The sequence below is a fragment of the Danio rerio genome, chromosome 18 (assembly GCF_049306965.1).
Source record: "Danio rerio strain Tuebingen ecotype United States chromosome 18, GRCz12tu, whole genome shotgun sequence".
NCBI lineage: Eukaryota > Metazoa > Chordata > Actinopteri > Cypriniformes > Danionidae > Danio > Danio rerio.
In genome coordinates, this window is record NC_133193.1 from 38,037,376 (window position 1) to 38,055,960 (window position 18,585).

Genomic DNA, 18,585 nt, shown 5'->3' on the forward strand with positions numbered 1-18,585 from the left:
ATGGTTAAATTAAGCATAAACTAATGTGGTAATTAATACATTAATTAACAAACAATCATGAACTAACAAGTAATTAAGGTAGCCATTATTCACACATGAACTCATGTGAATCATGTTGCAGTTAAAGTTAATTCATAATTAGTGCATACCTTAACACATTATTAATTCATAATAAAGTAATGTTTAGTTTACATATTAATACATCATTATTCATGTACTGTTATTGTAAAGTGTTACCGCTTTGAGTGGCTAAAATTGTTTTAAAGGGCACCTATGGGGAAAAATCAGTTTGAACAGACGTGTGTATAGTGTATAGATTGTCATATTAGGGTGATATAAACACACCCGGTACTTTTTTCAATTTAACAACATCAAAATGGTGACCAATTGGAGCGGTTTTGAAACCGACCACAACTTGATGTAGGAGAGCAGATCACCCGCCCACCAATATTGATAGACATAAATCCAGTGTGCGTGGTTATTAGTCTCAGCGTGTTGAGAAGCCTTATTAATCAATTAATCATGACAAATTAAAGTGCTGTTAATCATTACAACCCTACACGGATGACACATACATCGTTACATAGTGGCTGTAAAAATATACAAAGACACAAATGATTTTGTAACTTCTACTCATACTAAATACTACTACTAGATACATTCTGGCACATTAGGAATTATAATTCCTTAACAGTGGTCTCTGCTTGGGCTGTGTCCAACATGTACGGCTAATTACTGGTCCTCTCACTCATGTTGCTTCTCTCTGTCTGCCTGTCTGTTGCCATACTCACAGCGGTGGAGCTCTTGGTTCTGCCCACTTGTTAAGTTGGGCAGGAAGTTGAAACTAATTTTCATGTGAAGCATTACACCCCTAAAACAACGACCTGTGTACACGCCCCCAAAATGACTCTTTTTTAACACATTATAATAAAAAAATCTGAATTGTGTTTTGAAGTGAACCTAAATAGGCACACTTAGAAGAACCATAATATTAATATTAAATCTTTAAAAAGGGGTAAAACTAGGTGCCCTTTAAAACCTAAACCTGTCTAAATGTAATACTTCAGCCATGGTGTCACCCTTTAGATCGTTGTTTTGTGCATAACATCATTTCCCTCCAGTGTGCAAACGTAATTACGATATTGATTCAGGGTTTAGAAAAGTGTTGATTCTGCATTTTTGGCAGAAGCACTTTCAGAAACAACCCTTCTTTTCATGCATACAATACCACATTGATCTTTCAGAAAGAAGTTCAGACTGATGCAGAGTTTGCCTGATGACGTCTCTCTGTCAGCGGTAGATCTATACTTCACGTGTATGCTCGACATGGCGGGAGTGATGTATCTGTTTGCTTAAAGAGGCTCTATTGCCAACTATTTTCAACAAAAAGACGCTAAGCTCTGCCTGAAAAGTCGCTAGATTACATCATACGTCAATTTGCATATTACTGACGTCATCACGTTCTAGCATTTCTGTTTGTTTAACAGCCTATAGTTAATAAAGGGGTTTTTATATTTGCACTACGCTTTATTCAAGCATGTCAATTTAACTCAATTTATTGCTGTTTGAATACCGTATATCATTATAGATGCGTAGTGTAATTGCAGTAATCTCTCAGACGTAATAAACTCAGACAAGTTATGAAACTCTCATTTAAAATATCTGCGATTGTAATTTCAATAAATTGTTAAAATAAAGGAGAAGCAGCTCGGTGTGACTGTACAAGGGAAATAACTTCATACTCCCAGTGCCAAATCATTTGTCATTGGTATGCAGAGGAGTGATCTGCTCTCAGTCTGCAGGTGGGAGAGGCTGGTGTACGAGGACTGGGCTGCCTGTCAGTGCTCTGAGATGGGGGAGGGACCGGCGGCATCACCCGCAGCTCGTTGAGAAGGGACGTTGAGTAGGGGTGGTACAGTATGGACAAATGATAATCTATAAAAATCTCCAGTAACACACAAAAAAGTTGCTAGATTTGTCGCTAGTCGCTTTTTAAAATATTTGTCGCTAGGGGGGTCTGAAAAGTCGCTAAATATAATGACAAGGTTGTTAAATTGGCAACACTGTAAAGTGGCTGCGCAGAATTTCAAATTAAATTTGTTGACAAAAAGTTTGAGATGATGTTGTAATTAAGTTATTTGATGGTCCGACAATATTTAATTGGATGAACATTAGTGTTATGCCCAGAATATAAAAATACATTTAAATACATTTAGATCATTTACTTTAATCATCACTATTGAAATATGAATAGACTTTGAAGACATCTAATGATAATCACCTACTGCACCTTTAACCTAGACCAGCATGTACATTTTCAGCTTGAAAGTGAACATACTGTCATGTTTATTTGTAAATGTAACATACGGTACATTCTAATGTTTCCAGTACTTCAATAATGATCTTCTACATAGGTTGTGATAGAAAACACAACTAATAAAAATGAAAAACTCTTTTCTTAAAGGGCACCTATCATGCAGAATCAATGTTGTGACAATGTTGTGACACACAGAACTGTTTGCAGGTATAGTGTGTCCACTGTCATATGGAAGTGATATAAACTGTGATATAAACTCAAGCTTGTTTGTGTTTCAACAGATTTAATAAACACCCCTACAGTGTGCTGAAAGAGCTTTGGGCATTTGAAGTTAGGCACTCAAGACGAGACACAATAAATAAATAGATGATTCACATGGGAAGTGGCCAATTCTGAATTGCTATCTGGCTGCAACTTTTTTGCAAAGTGAAATTTTTCTGTAGTCGAGCATGGTGTCTGCGTTACGGTTTCAGGCCATCACTGTTTATTCATTGAGGTCACTGGGGAAAAAACAACAACACACTGTTCTGTATGCCACAGTTCCACCACAAGCTACTACTGGGAACTCCAAACCACTTGAGAGACCTCTTAAATAACTTGGAGGGTAATTGTTAGCTTTTGAAATTTGATCATTTACTTTTATACTTTTTAAGTTGAAATAGCAGTAGAAGTATCAATTTTACGAATAAACAGCACTTAAAGAGCCTATATTATACATGAAATAGGGTAATATTTTGGTTGTAAGGGTCTCCAACAACAGTCTAATATGCATGCAAGCTCAAAAAAAACTTTCATGGTCTTATAATCTGCATTTATTTTACCTAATTTTCCCAGCGACACCCGTATGAATTGTCCAGTGATTCATTTGTTCCCAAACCACTCCTTAGCACCAAGCTAATCTGCGCTGATTGGACCGATGACAGTCTGTTGCAATTGGTTGACTGCCTTCAGTGACAGACTAATCAGCAATATAAAAGTAGTCACAGTTCATACACGCTCGATAGTGTAGGCGTGGATTTTAGCTGTCAGTGGGTCAATGTAAATACAGAAAATACAGACGACTAACAATTTATTTAGCAAAAACTCCAAAAACTGTCTTGGAGATCTCCTAGCTTCTCACTCTGCTCTTTTCACAGACATACACACACACACACACACAAATTGCCCTTGTCCTTGCGCGCACACACACACACACACACACACAAACACACACACACTTAATCCTCCTCCGGACGACAATGCGCGCACACACACAAACACACCTCCGGATGACAGCGCACGCACACACACTACCCTCCTCCACGGAGCTCCGTAAACAAAGCAGCACGCGTTGTGTTTTTAATGTGGCTTTGCACGCAATATGAGAATATAGCGAGTTAACCTCATACAGTACACGCGGTTACAAGTAACAAATCACAACTAAATGCATATGCAAGCTAGAGTAAACGAGGCAACAACTTTAATCACACGTACTTACACTTGAGAAATGGAGGAAGAAACCCATCCTGACATGTCCATCAGTAAGTTACTCTTTACTGATCCTTCCTTTAACAAACGCCGATGAAGTATTCTTTGTAGCATGTAGTTTCCAGTAGTTTCTAACTGCTTAAAGCTAGCCTTATGCTGAGGTTTCATCTTTGGGTAGAGACTCAATAATATCCATCTGCGGTGTGACTTCAATCGTTTGTTTCAATGTTTGTGTGTGTGTGGGGGGGTTTCTGTGTTAGAGGGCGGGGCTGCAGGTTTCAAATCTCCCGGTTTTGCGCGTGCACGTGAATAACTTGGTTTCGTTAGTACGTCATGGCGAAACACCTAATGACTTGTTATCAAGGCGACTCGTTTAAAGGACTATGAGTAGATTCTTTTATAGATGAATCAACAGTTTTAAACACTGTACACTTACAGATGTAAGCCTTAGCTGGTACTTCACTTCACTTAGAGCTGTGTTACACACTACATGGCAGGGCATTTTCAAAAACCCTTAATATGAGCCCTTTAAGACTAAAATGCCACTTAAGCCAGGCTCACACTTTAAATTTTTTATATATATAAACCAAAATGATTGTAGAATAATGTCAGACTGCACTAACATGACTTCCACATCACACTGTAATATCTCAGCTGTCATAACGTCTGAACAAAAGTAAAGATGTGCCAAACATGAAAGAAAACTCATCTAGAGTTTGAGGTCATTTATCCGTGACACTTTCACTATCTTGTTTTTTGAAATGATCCCACAAAGCAAACAAAAACAATCTGTAGCTGCGATTTTGCACACGGTGTGCCTCAATAATATAACCAGGAAAAAAAGCTGTTTTGACATTTCCCCGCAGTGGTTTGTTGTTGCATCATCACATTTGATGCTCCCATTGGTTTTTGGATTGACTTTTGTCACAGCTGTTGTAACATTACAGGAAAGTTTAACTGACAATGCCAGAAGGGAGGGAAATCATGCAACAGCCAATAAGCGGCAGTCTATGAACATGTGAAAGCAACGATTAAATATCACAGGTTTTAGCCTAAGATTTCAAAAGTCTTTTAAGATTTCCCAAATTTGTCTCAAATGACCAAATCGTGGCTAAAATTCCATAGTGTGAGCAGGGCTTTTGTTAGTGGTCTTCATATTTAAAAGATCCAGATAGCACTTATATAAGTGCTATGATTGATTGACTGATTGAATGGTTGATTGATTGATTGATTCATTGATTGATTGATTGATTCATTCATTGATTTATTGTCAGTTTTCTCAGTGTTGATAAAGGTGTGTCTAACAGAGGGAAAAGAACAAAAACTAATGTCTATCAAAGATAGTGTACGTGCAAAAGTGTTTCCCTTCTTATTATTTTAAACTCTTGGAGAGACTTCTGTGGCCTTAAACAGCCCACTAGAGAAACAGATGGGAAAACAAAAAGATTTTTTCAAGGGATTATTGATCATTGTCAGAAGGTTTAAAGAAAAGACAGACTTTTCCTCTTTTCTTTTTTACATGATTCAGATGATGCAAGACTGCAATACTTTTTTTTTTTTATGTAAATGCCAAAGTAAGCTCTTCTACAGATGGTCTCCACAGTCAAGTCAACATGCTCACTGCGCCAAACACCATATGGATGACTGCCAAACTTATCATAAGGCCCACTTCAGCATTATAGCTGCCCTCAAGGGGGCAGACTATATAAATCTCGCTACTCTTTAACATATCAATAATTGTCACTTCATTTTATTATAAGATATTAAAGTATTGTATTAGCATATATGTAAAATAGATATTACTTCTCAGCCTATATCTCAATTTAAGACCTAAGACCATATAAAAAAAATAAAAATGCTGTAATATGCACCATAAAACCCAATATATCCCAATAATCTTATCTAAATACATGTTGTTCCAGGATTTTTTCAGCAAACAGGCAGCAACCTATCTACCCCCTTAGCTATCACCTATCTACTCACTGGCTGCTAAATTTCCTTAAATGTTGAGTATCAAGTGCGTCCAGAAAGTATCTATAGCTCTTCACTTTTTTATGTTACAGCCTTATTCCAACATGGATTAAATTAATTTACTTCCTCAAAAAAAAGGGAAAAATCTCATGTACATAAGTATTGACAGCCTTTGCTCAATACTTTGTTGATGCACTTTTGGCAGCAATTACAGCCTCAAGTCTTTTGAATATCATGCCATACGCTTGGCACACCTGTCTTTGGTCATTTTTAGCAACTTTCAGATCTCTCTAGAGATGTTCAATAGGATTTAGATATGGGCTCTGGCTGGGCCTCTCAAGGGCATTCACCAAGTTGTTGTTAAGCCACTCCATTGATATTTTGTGCTTTGGGTCATTGTCCTGCTGAAAGATAAAACGTCGCCCATTCTGAGGTCAAGAGCCTTCTGAAGCAGGTTTTCATTCAGGTTGTCTCTGAACATTGCAGCATTCATCTTCCCCTCTATCCTGACTAGTCTTCCAGTTCATGCTGCTGAAAAACATCCCCACAGCATGATGCTGCCAACACCATGCTTCACTGTAGGTATGGTATTAGCCTGGTGATGTGTGACGCCTGGCATTCCCTCCAAAGAGTTAAATTTTAGTCTCATCAGACCAGAGAATTTTGTTTCTTATGGTCTGAGAGTCCTTTAGATGCCTTTTAGAAAATTCCAGGCACGGAGCGGCTTCCCTCTGGCCACTCTACCATACAAGTTTCTCCTCTCTCCACAACAGAACGCTGGGGCTCAGACAGAGTGATCATCAGGCTATTGATCACCTCCCTGACTAAGGCCCTTCTCCCCCGATCACTCAGCTTAGATGGCTGGCCAGCTCGAGGAAGAGTCCTGATGGTTCCAAACATCTTCCACTTACAGATCATGGAGGCCACTGTGCTCATTGGAACTTTTTTTCCGTATCCTTCCCCAGCCTTGTGCCTCGAGACAATCCTGTCTTGGAGGTCTACAGACAATTCCTTTGTCTTCGTGCTTGGTTTGTGCTTTGACATGCACTGTCAACTCTGGGACCTTATATAGACAAGTGTATGTGTTGCAGGCCCTGCCTCCGGAGACCCAGCAGACAGATTACTGTTTAACTGTAAAACAGGATAATGAAATGAAAACCACGGAGTCACGTCTGCTCCCTTGCAGCTCCTCTGGCGATCTGCTAATTTATTGTACAGCATCAGAAAATAACAATAAATTTGCTTTTTAAATCATTCACGATTCACAATAAACTGTCTGTCTCACACATTTTGTCACTTTAGAACAGATAAAATCAACCATATAATCACTCTAGTGTCTACAACATTGAAAATCAATCACACTCTGTCTTATCTTCTCTTTTTTTCCCTTTTAGTTGTCCTTAGAATACTCAATACACATCTTAATCAGTATTAACAATTATTAATTACAAATATATTATTTATAGACGTACATATGAAGCTGTAAAACTAGTATACACTCAGCAATACTCTTATTCTCAGTCAATGTGAACTGAACTGCACCATTTTCTCTCATGTAGAGGCATTTTAGGAGAAACCCCTTAGCTGCAGCAGCTCTTTGTGCTTCCCTTCAGTGAGTGGTCACGTGACCATTAAGCGCGCCAAACGCGAGTGCTGAGTGAGCCTCACGGAGCCATTTAACCATAATAAATTAACTCTTTACATGTCTAAACAGGTGGCTTTTACCTTAAAATAAATATTACAATAACATAGACTGCTATAGCGATCACTGGAGCACACTTAACAACTTATTTTTGTACATTAGTGCAAACAAAACATATAATCGGCACTCAAACATACTTTTAAATCACCTTATACACTTGTACATATTCCACACGTCAAAATAATACACATTCACTGTAATATTATGTTTAGTTTGTCCATATTTACCTGTAAAACAGGATAATGAAATGAAAACCACGGAGTCACGTCTGCTCCCTTGCAGCTCCGTGGATCGAGTGTCAAAATAAAAGTCCTCTCCATGAAAACGCAAATGTCCACTATTTTGCAAACAAATACTGCACGAACATATTTTATAACTTTTAAACCCATCTTATTTAAACAAAACAACACAATTGAATATACACTTTGTGTGTATCACATATGCCTTTTCAAATCATGTCCAATCAACTAATTTCATCACAGGTAAACTCCAATTAAGCTGCTATATCCTATGTCTGTCCAGGAGCAGGAGACGTATACACAGGAGGCTCTTCAACAATTTGACCATCTATTTCTCCGAACTTTCTTGACAATTTACCCAGAACTACCACAGAAAACATACAGAATGAAAAATTAGCTAACAATCCAAAGTCAAACACAGTAATCAAAAGGAGTTACCAGGAAAAATTTATGTGTGTGACTAAAATAATCCATCTGACATGGAACAGGTGCAAATGTGTTCAGTGGATAGTAGGAAGTGGAGTTTGGGGATACAGTCAATATTCTGGTGATGGTGACCTCTGGTGATGATCTGAGGAAACCACTGATTCTGGATATGTGAATGTGTTACTGCAGAAATATATGCCTGCATGAAATTAAACACAGACACACACACACACAATATATATATATATATATATATATATATATATATATATATATATATATATATATATATATATATATATATATATATATATAATGTTATAATTATTATTATTGTTATTAATATATTAATATTTTAGAAATATTCTTTAATTCAGAAACACTATAATAAAATGAAACATGAAAAGTACAGTGATCAGTTGCCCATTCAGAAAATTATCAGTGGCTTGCTTAATCATTTTGAATCATTCTTGTAGTGAATTGCTGCCACCAGGTTTTTTCAGATTTTCTTTTCTTGTTTATTTTGCAATGGCAATATTCCAAAGCAATTTTATGCAGTACTTTACAGGAGAAACCTTTGAGAGATTATTACTACAGCGTAAAGTCTTATCAGTGAGCTGCGTGGATTACTTACATGATCCCACGCAGATCCATGTTTAGCTAAATGAAAACTTCAAAAGGGCATCAGATCTAAAGCTCTAGATATTTAAAATAGAATGCCCATAATTGTCATTTCCTTTAGGTGCTGCAAGGAATCAAAAACTACATGTGATCCTTCCTTAATCCAGTGATGCAGCCTGTGGAGGCGGACCTAAATTTTATTTTTGGAGTACATAAATTGTCATCTCACTTAGCTTGGAAATTCAAGCTTTTGAACAGGGGTATTGACTACAATGAAAGTCTACAGATCAACTTCATGTATGACAGCTCATTTTTTATTTAGTTGCTTAGTATATTGTAGATTTTTCGATTTTTATTGTAAAAATGTAATTTTATATATTTTTTATTTATTTATTTAATTAATTAATTAATTAATTGTATTCCAGGTGTGGTGACAATATTGTGGATTTTTGCCACATCCTCTGCACAAGGTAAGCAAGGGAACACTGCTATAATTACACCTTTACTATTTAACACTGGCCATTAGAATTCCACATGTGTCTAAATAATGTGGATTTTATCATTTCAATTATTATTAGTATTTATTTCTTTAACCACCAAAACAATACATGGCAAGCTTTTTCTCCTTATGTTTATTTATTTACTTTGTTACTCATTTTTTATTAACTTTTTTGGTGGTGGAGAGACGAATCTGATCCATAGAAATTATTTTACATTTGTTGAGTGACGAACTGTTGCTCGCGCTCTGAAGCACAGAGCGCAGAATCAGATTACTGATGTGCGCACACGCACCAACTGAGCCTGGAAGTGTAAAGCAAGGAATAGTTACACACCCACCTACACTGGATACAATGTTGACAGAGCAACGAGGGAAAGTACTCTATGACTGTGGTAGCGTGATTTGATATTTGCACTAGTACACAGCTTATTTTATCCTGTGGTGTATCTTACTTAGCGCTTGTTTGATGTTATGATAAAAGCCGTTGTTTTGTCTCCGTTTAGACGTGCTCTGTATTGTTGAATGTGATTCCGAGTAGAGTTCTGCTATTTCTTTATCGATCTATCATAGCAAGTTGTCAGTCAGTATTTCGTTGCAGAATGGCTGTATGTGCGCGCATATGTTGTCTTTAGAAATGCTGCATATGGCAATAATGTTATAGTTTCTTGTCTGTATTTGTTTGGAACTGCTTAGCATTCTTAGCCGAACGAAAACATGCCTGTTTTAAAGGCTTGTTGGAGTAACAGCTAATTTATTTGAACAAACAAGCCTGCTACAGTCAAAACTGCCAAGAACCGATAACAAGACTCTTGAGAACTTGAAAAATGTCTCTTCACACGTGACGCAGTCCATTTTCATGTGCGCAGCCTGTTTGTAAATAGTGGTTGGTTGGGGTAGAAATTCAACAAAAATGGTTTGCCTTTTTTATTTTATCATTTGCTAAAATCGTATTTATTTTATCATTTGCTAAGTTACCACTAGAATGATTATGCCTATTCTCCTTTTTGACTACTTTATGGAAGTTTTTTTTTATTATTATTATTATTTTTTTTAGAAATTGTGAAAGTAACTGCTTTAGGCTATCATAGAACTGAATAGAGCCAGGTGGGTGGGAGGTTGCCCACAGACATAACATTCATTCATTCATTCATTCATTCATTCATTCATTCATTCATTCATTCATTCATTCATTCATTTTTTCATTCAATAATTTTGTTTAGTGTGAACGACTAAAGGTCATGCACTTACATTAAGTCAATTGAATGATTGAAACGTATTTTTTGCAAAGACAACACTTTTTATATTGAATCATATCTTTGTTTTTTCAGGAATCTGCCATCATGACAGGGGGAAGCAGTAAGTAACTGCACATATCCTTTACAGTTTCACAAGAGACTATTTTTTAGTAATAGTAGAATTAGTGATACATACAGTTGAAGTTAGAATTATTAGCCCCCTGAATTATTAGCCCCCCTATTAATTTTTTTCCTTAATTTCTGATTAACGCAGAGAAAAAAAAATTGTACACATTTCTAAACACAATAGTTTTAATAACTCATTTCTAATAACTAATTTATTTTATCTTTGTCATGATGACAGTAAATAATATTTGACTAGATATTTTTCAAGACACTTCTATACAGCTTAATGTGACATTTAAAGGCTTAACTAGGTTAATTAGGTTAACCAGGCAGGTTAGAGTAAATAGGCAAGTTATTGTATAATGGTGATTTGTTCTGTAGACTATCGAAAAAAAAAATCTTCTTAAAGGGGCTAAAAATTTTGTCCTTAAAATGGCTTTTAAAAAATTTAAAAACTGCTTTTATTCTAGCCACAGTTAAACAAATAAGACTTTCTGATAAAAAAAATATTATCAGACATACTGTGAAAATTTCCTTGCTCTGTTAAAAATAATTTCGGAAACATTTAAAAAAGACACAAAAAACAAAAAATCAAAGGGGACTAATAATTCTGACTTCAACTGTATATAATATATATGTATTATTATTATTATTTTTTTTTTTGTAAAACCACCAGAAACACAGGTTTTAGTGGCGAGATGGAAGGCAGCAATAACCTGCACTGTTGTGGAAATCAGTCTTACAACATCTTAAGAAGCTCCTGCTGCAATGGTAGGTCTATACCTGGTGAGTCGTGAAAGTAATGGTTTACAGAGAAATTACAAAAGTTGAATATTGAATGGGATTTGTGTTTTATTTGAATGTGTTTCAGGTAATTTAACTCTGGGATTAAGCCAGCTTGTGACTTACTGCTGTGGTTCTGTACCCTACAATCCCCTAAATGAGATTTGCTGTAGTGGCAGTATTTTCATTCGAACTAGTGCTCACACTAAATGCTGTGGCAAGGGTAAGCAATGCACTTGGTGTGACTAATACCTTGCCATTGTTTACCATAGTTCAGTTTTAACACTCTTTGGCATTGAGGTTGTTGCTCAGTGTACTACAGTGAGTTCTTTATAATAGGTGTTTCAAACCAGAGTAACATATTCTTAGTTCTGAAAATATTGACAGAGCTACCCATTTTTTTGCATTGTTGGAACAGGAAATTATTTTAGTTAATCCGCAGTTTTATCTTCTCAAGATCTTTTTTGATCAGGCTCATATTCAGATTTAATCGTGGCTTTAAAAAAAATGAAAATATGAGTGACTGCCAATTTGAAAATACAAATATAATTAAGGTAGGCCACGGTGCTTTTATTTATTTTTGCTGCTTACTGCACACAAAACAATCACCAACTAATGAGAGTGATTGTAAACATAAGAAGGCTGATTGGCTGAAAATACTGTTGATGATCAAGAGTTAAACGTGATGTCTTCCTTAACTTGCGCATGGTGACTACTGTCATTTGTGTGGCATGCACACAATCCACACAGCCTTTGCTCGCACTCATTCATATTCTGTCCTTTTCACGCACAAGCACACACAGGTATTCCTTTTTGCAAGAAGGAAAGTTTATTCCTTGCCTGGGTAACCACTGGTCACAACCCCTAAATGAGACTCCTGAACAGAAAAATGCAAATACAATTATACCTTGTACTTACCAGCATTTTCTGAGTTACTGAATTACTTTTCTTACTTACATTCATTTACAGACCCTTACCAAACAACGAATCATATATGTTGTGGTGATGTATTGCTGAAAAAACAACAAAAGAAGAAATGTTGTGGCAAGGAACTATTTGACACACTGACCGAGTGCTGCTGTGACCAAGACCTAGTCTTAGCAATAAAGCCCAAAAGTGATCCTTGCTGTCAGACTAAACCAGGTGTGTGTATACAGCTCTTACAGTAATAATTTTATTAACATCAAATTAATGGCAAACAGTGTTGTTAGTATGTTATAATCAGTGTATTTTTCTCACAGTTGAAAAATCTGAATCCTCACAATGCTCTCAGGCCTCTGGGTAAGTCTCTATGCTGTCACAGATGAGTCCTCAAATTATTTTTAAAAGACACATAAAAGCCGTATCTAGTCACAGCATTTGTTGAATACAAAAATATCAAAATGCTTTAACAGGTTTCATTTTGGAAAGTGTATCTTTTGAAAATGCATAAATAATTACAGCAACCAAAATCATGGTTTGATTAAGTTTACAATAATAAATAATGCAAAACTAATGTCCCACAGCCATGGTACCTAAAAAAATGTAGAAATTTGTAGTAGGTTCTATAATCCTAAACATGGAAACATAGTGACTATAATATTTTCAGTAGACTATATATTACTGTACTTTGGTTTTACAACATATTATCATCCGGCTTAATTATTATTGCGTACAATAACATTAATAATAATAAATAACCATTTTATTCAGTTTATTAAAAATCCAAAAAATAACAAAAGACATTTAACAATTTATTAAAATATAGTTTTATTGTATCATAATTTTCTCTGTGTGTTTGTGTTTATGTGGGACTTGAAAAACCTACAAGAGCGCACAACAATATTGCAGGTAAATATCCTCGTAGTCTAATCTATTTGTTACTAAAAGCAAGTCTAGTTCCCTTCTTAGTTGGCATGTTCACATTTGTTTTGTTTTTAATTAAATGTTTTTGCAAGAAAATGCTGACAAGTGGCCCTTTTCATCAAAAAAAGTGTTCAGTGTTCTGACGGCATGTCACCTCAAGTATACTTACATTTCCGATAGACTGCTGTTATTAATTGGTGACTGTTGCTGAGTAAATATTAATGCTAGCTATGGTAATTAGGTAATAGTTTTGTTAACAACGCAAAGCAGAGAGTTGTTGTATAGACTGGAGGGCTTTATTTTGCGAAAACAGCTGATGGATTTTCAGTTTCTTGTTTATTATACAGCTACTTGCCACAAAACTAAACAATTAAACACAAAACATTTATCTGAGCCATAATAATTTAGCACCATCTCCATTTTTGTTTTTTCTTATGTTCTTATTATACACACTTGTCACTAATTGACATGATCTTAGTGTAGGGAACTTTTATCAGAAAATATAAATTTTCAACTTTAAAATATGCAACAACAAAAAAAAAACACTCTGGGGTGCGTTTCCCAAACAACGACGTAACTCACGGCTGAGCTATAATAGTATGATGCATCGTTTGGGAAAAGAACAATGTAGTGACGAGTGTTTTACCGTAGTTTCTCCTCCACAGATACATCCACATTACATTACAGAACCAAATTAGTCATAACGTAAAACGCCCATAATGTCGCTCTAAACGGGGTGGAGGAACTACTTCTTTAGAGAAGAACCCCATCATTTCTTTGTGCAAATTAAATTTTTTACACAAACACGCATTTAAAAAAAAAATCCAATATTAGTTTTGGTAAAAACATGCACTCGCTTTCCAAATTAACCGAATTCTAAGAAAATGCCACATATAGAACCTTTGTTTCCTTTAAAATATTGAGAATATGACATATCCTATTCTAAAAAAAATCACTTACAAAAGCTAATACATATTCTAATATTATATATAAATCATATGAATAAATAAATAAAAGTCTATTTATTATAAAATAAAATTTAAAATTTATTACATATTAGGAAATGAAAAAAAATCCTAATTTAATAACAATATTATTAATACTAATGATGATTATGAGGATGATGATGATAATAATAATTAATATTATTATTATGCATTAAAAAATGAAAAAAAGTAAGGTATTGTTTCTTTTTTTTTTTTTTTTAGAAAAGTCTACTTTTACAATTTGACACATGCAAACTGTCATATACAGTACAGATACTTAATAAATAACCCACTAAAAATGAAAAGAATTAACGTATGCTTTTTGTTTTCACAAGCTTTGGAGACATAACATAAATTCCTCTTTTAAATAATAGGTCACCTATATCTTTCGCTTGAGGCTGTGTTCAAAATGACATTAATGTTTTCAAAGTGCACTGCGAAGGGAGCACAATTGTAAACATGAAAATTGCTAAAACTGAACTGTAAAAATAGTTTGAAAGCAAATTACACCTAAGGGAGATGAGCTTAATGCTTTTTTTATTTTTAATAATTCCAACTTTGAATGTTAGAATGTTCTATATGAATAGGGCATAGGGGGAATAAGTGGGAATAGAACACAGTCGGAACTATGTTTCTAACAGTTCCAGAGCTTTAGTTGCAAGTGCTCAAGTTTGCGAAGCAGTTGCGAATGTTCGTTGGAGCGATGGATGAGGGAAAAGGCCAATCAACAAACTATGCTTGTGACGAAGAACTTGTGACCTTAGTTGACTAACGATGGTTTTGGGAAACGCACCCCTGGATGGTTTGGAAAGCATGACTTACACGTCAGGATTATAATGTAAAATAAGATCAAAATTATGCCAACTGTGTAAATGGCCTAAACTGATATATTCCAGGTGTATAACTTGAGTGAATTATTAGTCACCATGGAAATGATTGTGGTTGCATGGTTATTCAAGCAATAATTCCACTCCCTCACTAATTTCATTCTCTTCTAGAGAATTGTGGATCCTATGATCCTCAGACACATATTTGTTGCTCAGGGTTTCTGTACAGGAAGGCATCAGAACTTACTAAGGTAGAATTACTTTTGGACCTAAACATCCCATAAAGTTAAATGATTCTGTAATTTTCCAGTAAAATGTGCATATGGAGAATTTGAAGAATTTATATAGAGTATTCAAAAACTTTGAACAAACAACTTTGTATATCTGTGTCCTCAGTGCTGCGGAAAACACCTTTACACTTTCTCCGAGGGAAACGTTCTGTGTTGTAATGGAATCTTGCATCGAGATATGCCTGAGAAGTCAGAATGTATTGGAGGTGTTGTATATTCTCCAGGAAACACTACATGCCATCTGCCTGTTCGTCCCCAAATTGGCGAGCACTGTTGTGGAAATCAAACCTTCGATCCTCTTATCCATATTTGCTGTAATGGACACAGGTAAGCCCACAGAGTCTTGGTGAGTAAGAGCTAGTTGGAAGTTGGAAGACATTACTTTGTCTGGGAAAGGGTTTGGATGTTATGCAAACTGATATAATTTGACTAGACATGACTAGCCTCTCAAAGCACTTTATCGTTATTGGGGTTAGTTCTGTGTGATGACAGTACTGACCCCAGACAGTACACAGATGATTTCTTTGGCACTTGGTGGTGGTCTGGCTCAAAATATCAGTTTGGATATCTGTCAGCTATGCAGTACATTCTCTTCATACAGTACATAGCTAGTTATGTTGATAGTAGGGGTGTCAAAATTATTTGTTTTTTTCGGTGCACCGCGATGCAGAGTAGAGAATTCGGTAACGGTTCAGTAATAATCATAACCGGTTATTATGTACTGATGTCATTTATCTCACTCAGGAGCCAACTCAGGGCCAGCCCGTGGCATAGGCAGTATAGGCAAATGCTAAGGCGCTGTACATCCAGAAATGAGCGCGGTTAAGTTGGTTTTGTTTTCGATACTCCTGAAACGTTCAGCTATAGGGACAATAACTCAAAAACCTCTTACCCCTAGGATTGGGTATCGTTTTTTTTTTTTTTAAATCAATACTTTTAAAACGGTACCGTGCCAAAACGGTGCCTGAACCGATACCTTTTAGCCACAAAATTAATCGACAAAAAAAAAAAAAATTATATATATATATATATCATTAAAATTTAATAATATAAATAAGTATTTATAATACGTTTAAAGTAAACATCAATTCATATTTTATTTATTTGAATTGCATTAATATATTTCTTTTGATCATTTGTTTATTAGCATAAATGCAAGATTTGCATTATGCTATTAACATTACTTTAGCTTACTACTAACCTGTGGAGGGCTGTCATCAAAATCTGAAAGCACCTTTTTTCTGGGTTTAGGGCTTGTGACTACTTTTACATGGACAACAGTGATCTAATGATTTGCCTTAATCTGAATAAGACAATAATATGATTCAGGTGTTTACATGAGCTGCTTTACATGCTGTTACATTCATGATTCCCAATTAAATGTTTTAGCACATAGATCACTAACATCATTGTGTCACGACCAGCCTAATGTTTACTCCGCAGTTTGTGTCCGTGGTCCTTTAAGATCAAACATCACTGTTTACGTGGTAGACTCGTGATCAGAGTATTGTCTTAATCATATTAAAATCAGAGTATTGGTGTCCAGGAAAACGTACACAGATAATGTTTCAGATGATGTCACAAGCTGTCAAAGACAGTCCATTCCTCACCTTTAAGGTGATTCCATGAGCCTTCACATGTTATTAAGTTTGACGTGTTTCTCCCTTACACGCAACTTTAGTAACATCTGCTGCATGTTGGTGTGTCAGAATCCTTGCTTATAAAATATAGCCATACTTTAGAATGATTAGTTTAAGCAAATTAGATGAACGCGATCATGCGTGTTGATGAAGTGAGTTTCTCGCCGCATGCACTGTACTGCACGCTTTGCCTACTATAAGCTACAATAACAAACACCTGACATCGCTGACATCCGTATCCCTCAAAGCTGTTTAGATTTAAACATTTAGAGATAGTGTGACACAACGCTTACTCACGTGTGCCTTTAACGCACCCTTTTGTGCTTCTTAAGGGCGTCAGCGGATGCGCCGCTCAGAGCCGCGGCACGGCGTGCACATGACAGTTGATCACACACCAGACGTGCACATTCGCATGTTATTTAAAATGAAACTATTCAGATGGCGCTCTGTGGCATGGCAGAAATATAAACAGTCATAAGTCGTGCCTGGGCACTGCGGACAGCCGCTGACTTGCGAATTTATGGCGCTGTACATCGCTGAGCGTCTGGTGCGCAACCTGCTATATCTTCTTATTGCAGCACCGAAATTAGGCACCGAAATTCATATGCTGATTTGATCCGGTGCATACCGGTTCCAAGTGCGCCGAGGCTTCGAAGCACGTATTAAAAAAACGATACATCTCATAGTGAAGCAGTGTACCTGAGCTTGATTCATTTTGCTATCATCACGTGATCAGTGACGTCCGAAGCTTCATTTTCGTCTATACCCACGTGACTGCTTCTAATTTTGATTCAAAGGTTTAAACACCCTCATAGTAAAGTGTATAGCGAGAGATTAGGCGTCGATTACATACATTTGTACTGTTTCAAAGCACTGCACCAGTCCCACAAACCAGTAATTAAACTAAAATACAATAGTAATTTTTAGTAAAAAGGTTTTGAACCATACTAAAGTGTATTAGCGTATTTTTTTTACAACTTTCTTTAAAGAAAACCACCGCATATCGTAGTATTGTGTTTAACAGAGACCAGCTGGCTGGCATCTCTGAAACATCACTTACATAGCTTCCTTCTAGAGCACTCGCCTCCCATGCAGGAATCGCTGGTTCGATTCCCACTTGGAACATGACTAGTTGTATTATGATAAATTTTTGAATACCTTGGATTTTACTAAAGTCATCAGTTGTGTATTGTAATATATCTTGTGTAAAAACTACAGTAATTGAGTAATTTGTTTATATTGCTGTTGTTGTATTACTACATGAATGAGTTGGTCAGTTGTGAACATTTGACATTGTGGCAGCACAGTGCTTTCCCACACTTTAACCAGAAGAGGTCCTCATCGAGCTCTGATTTAGAAAGCTTCGAGTAACGAACCTTTTTCCGATACAATTGAGTCGAGCGCTTCACTGGTTCAGAAAGCTTCATTTCACCATCTCTAGGTTTCAATACCCAACCCTAAAAGTGTGTTTCCTACAAAAAGACAAAGCTGGTTATGTTTCACAGCTGTCTTTTTCTCTTTTTTTGCTCTACATTACGACCACTGCTCCCTTTAGCCCTCGCAATATGCATTTAGCCAGGAGAGCTTGCGCGGATTGGAGCTCTCAGTAAG

The 18,585-nt window shown here is 36.1% G+C and overlaps 1 protein-coding gene and 1 long non-coding RNA gene across 13 annotated transcripts in view; one reads left to right on the top strand and one right to left on the bottom strand.

Annotated features, from left to right (window-relative positions):
* The window catches only part of si:ch211-195m9.3, a 51,972-nt gene that overhangs the window by 22,750 nt on the left and 10,637 nt on the right, over nucleotides 1–18,585 (top strand). For 2 of the 12 annotated variants that reach the window (XM_073929994.1, XM_073929995.1), the window contains exons 3-13: nucleotides 6,529–6,706; nucleotides 8,919–9,040; nucleotides 9,169–9,213; nucleotides 10,571–10,598; nucleotides 11,280–11,374; nucleotides 11,475–11,609; nucleotides 12,356–12,529; nucleotides 12,628–12,667; nucleotides 13,197–13,216; nucleotides 15,216–15,295; nucleotides 15,441–15,661. In XM_073929994.1, coding sequence (XP_073786095.1) covers nucleotides 9,016–9,040; nucleotides 9,169–9,213; nucleotides 10,571–10,598; nucleotides 11,280–11,374; nucleotides 11,475–11,609; nucleotides 12,356–12,529; nucleotides 12,628–12,667; nucleotides 13,197–13,216; nucleotides 15,216–15,295; nucleotides 15,441–15,661 — 863 coding nt within the window. In that variant the 5' untranslated portion in view covers nucleotides 6,529–6,706; nucleotides 8,919–9,015. Of the gene's footprint in view, nucleotides 1–6,528; nucleotides 6,707–8,864; nucleotides 9,041–9,168; nucleotides 9,214–9,540; nucleotides 10,101–10,570; nucleotides 10,599–11,279; nucleotides 11,375–11,474; nucleotides 11,610–12,355; nucleotides 12,530–12,627; nucleotides 12,668–13,196; nucleotides 13,217–15,215; nucleotides 15,296–15,440; nucleotides 15,662–18,585 lie in introns of those variants that run through there. The other 10 variants (XM_073929993.1, XM_073929992.1, XM_073929998.1 and 7 more) reach the window with 9 other exon arrangements.
* Nucleotides 2,584–7,757, bottom strand: LOC141378750 (uncharacterized). Its single transcript, XR_012394047.1, has 2 exons — nucleotides 7,685–7,757; nucleotides 2,584–6,886 (listed from the first exon to the last, which is right to left on the bottom strand). It is a non-coding gene; the product is annotated as an uncharacterized lncRNA (long non-coding RNA).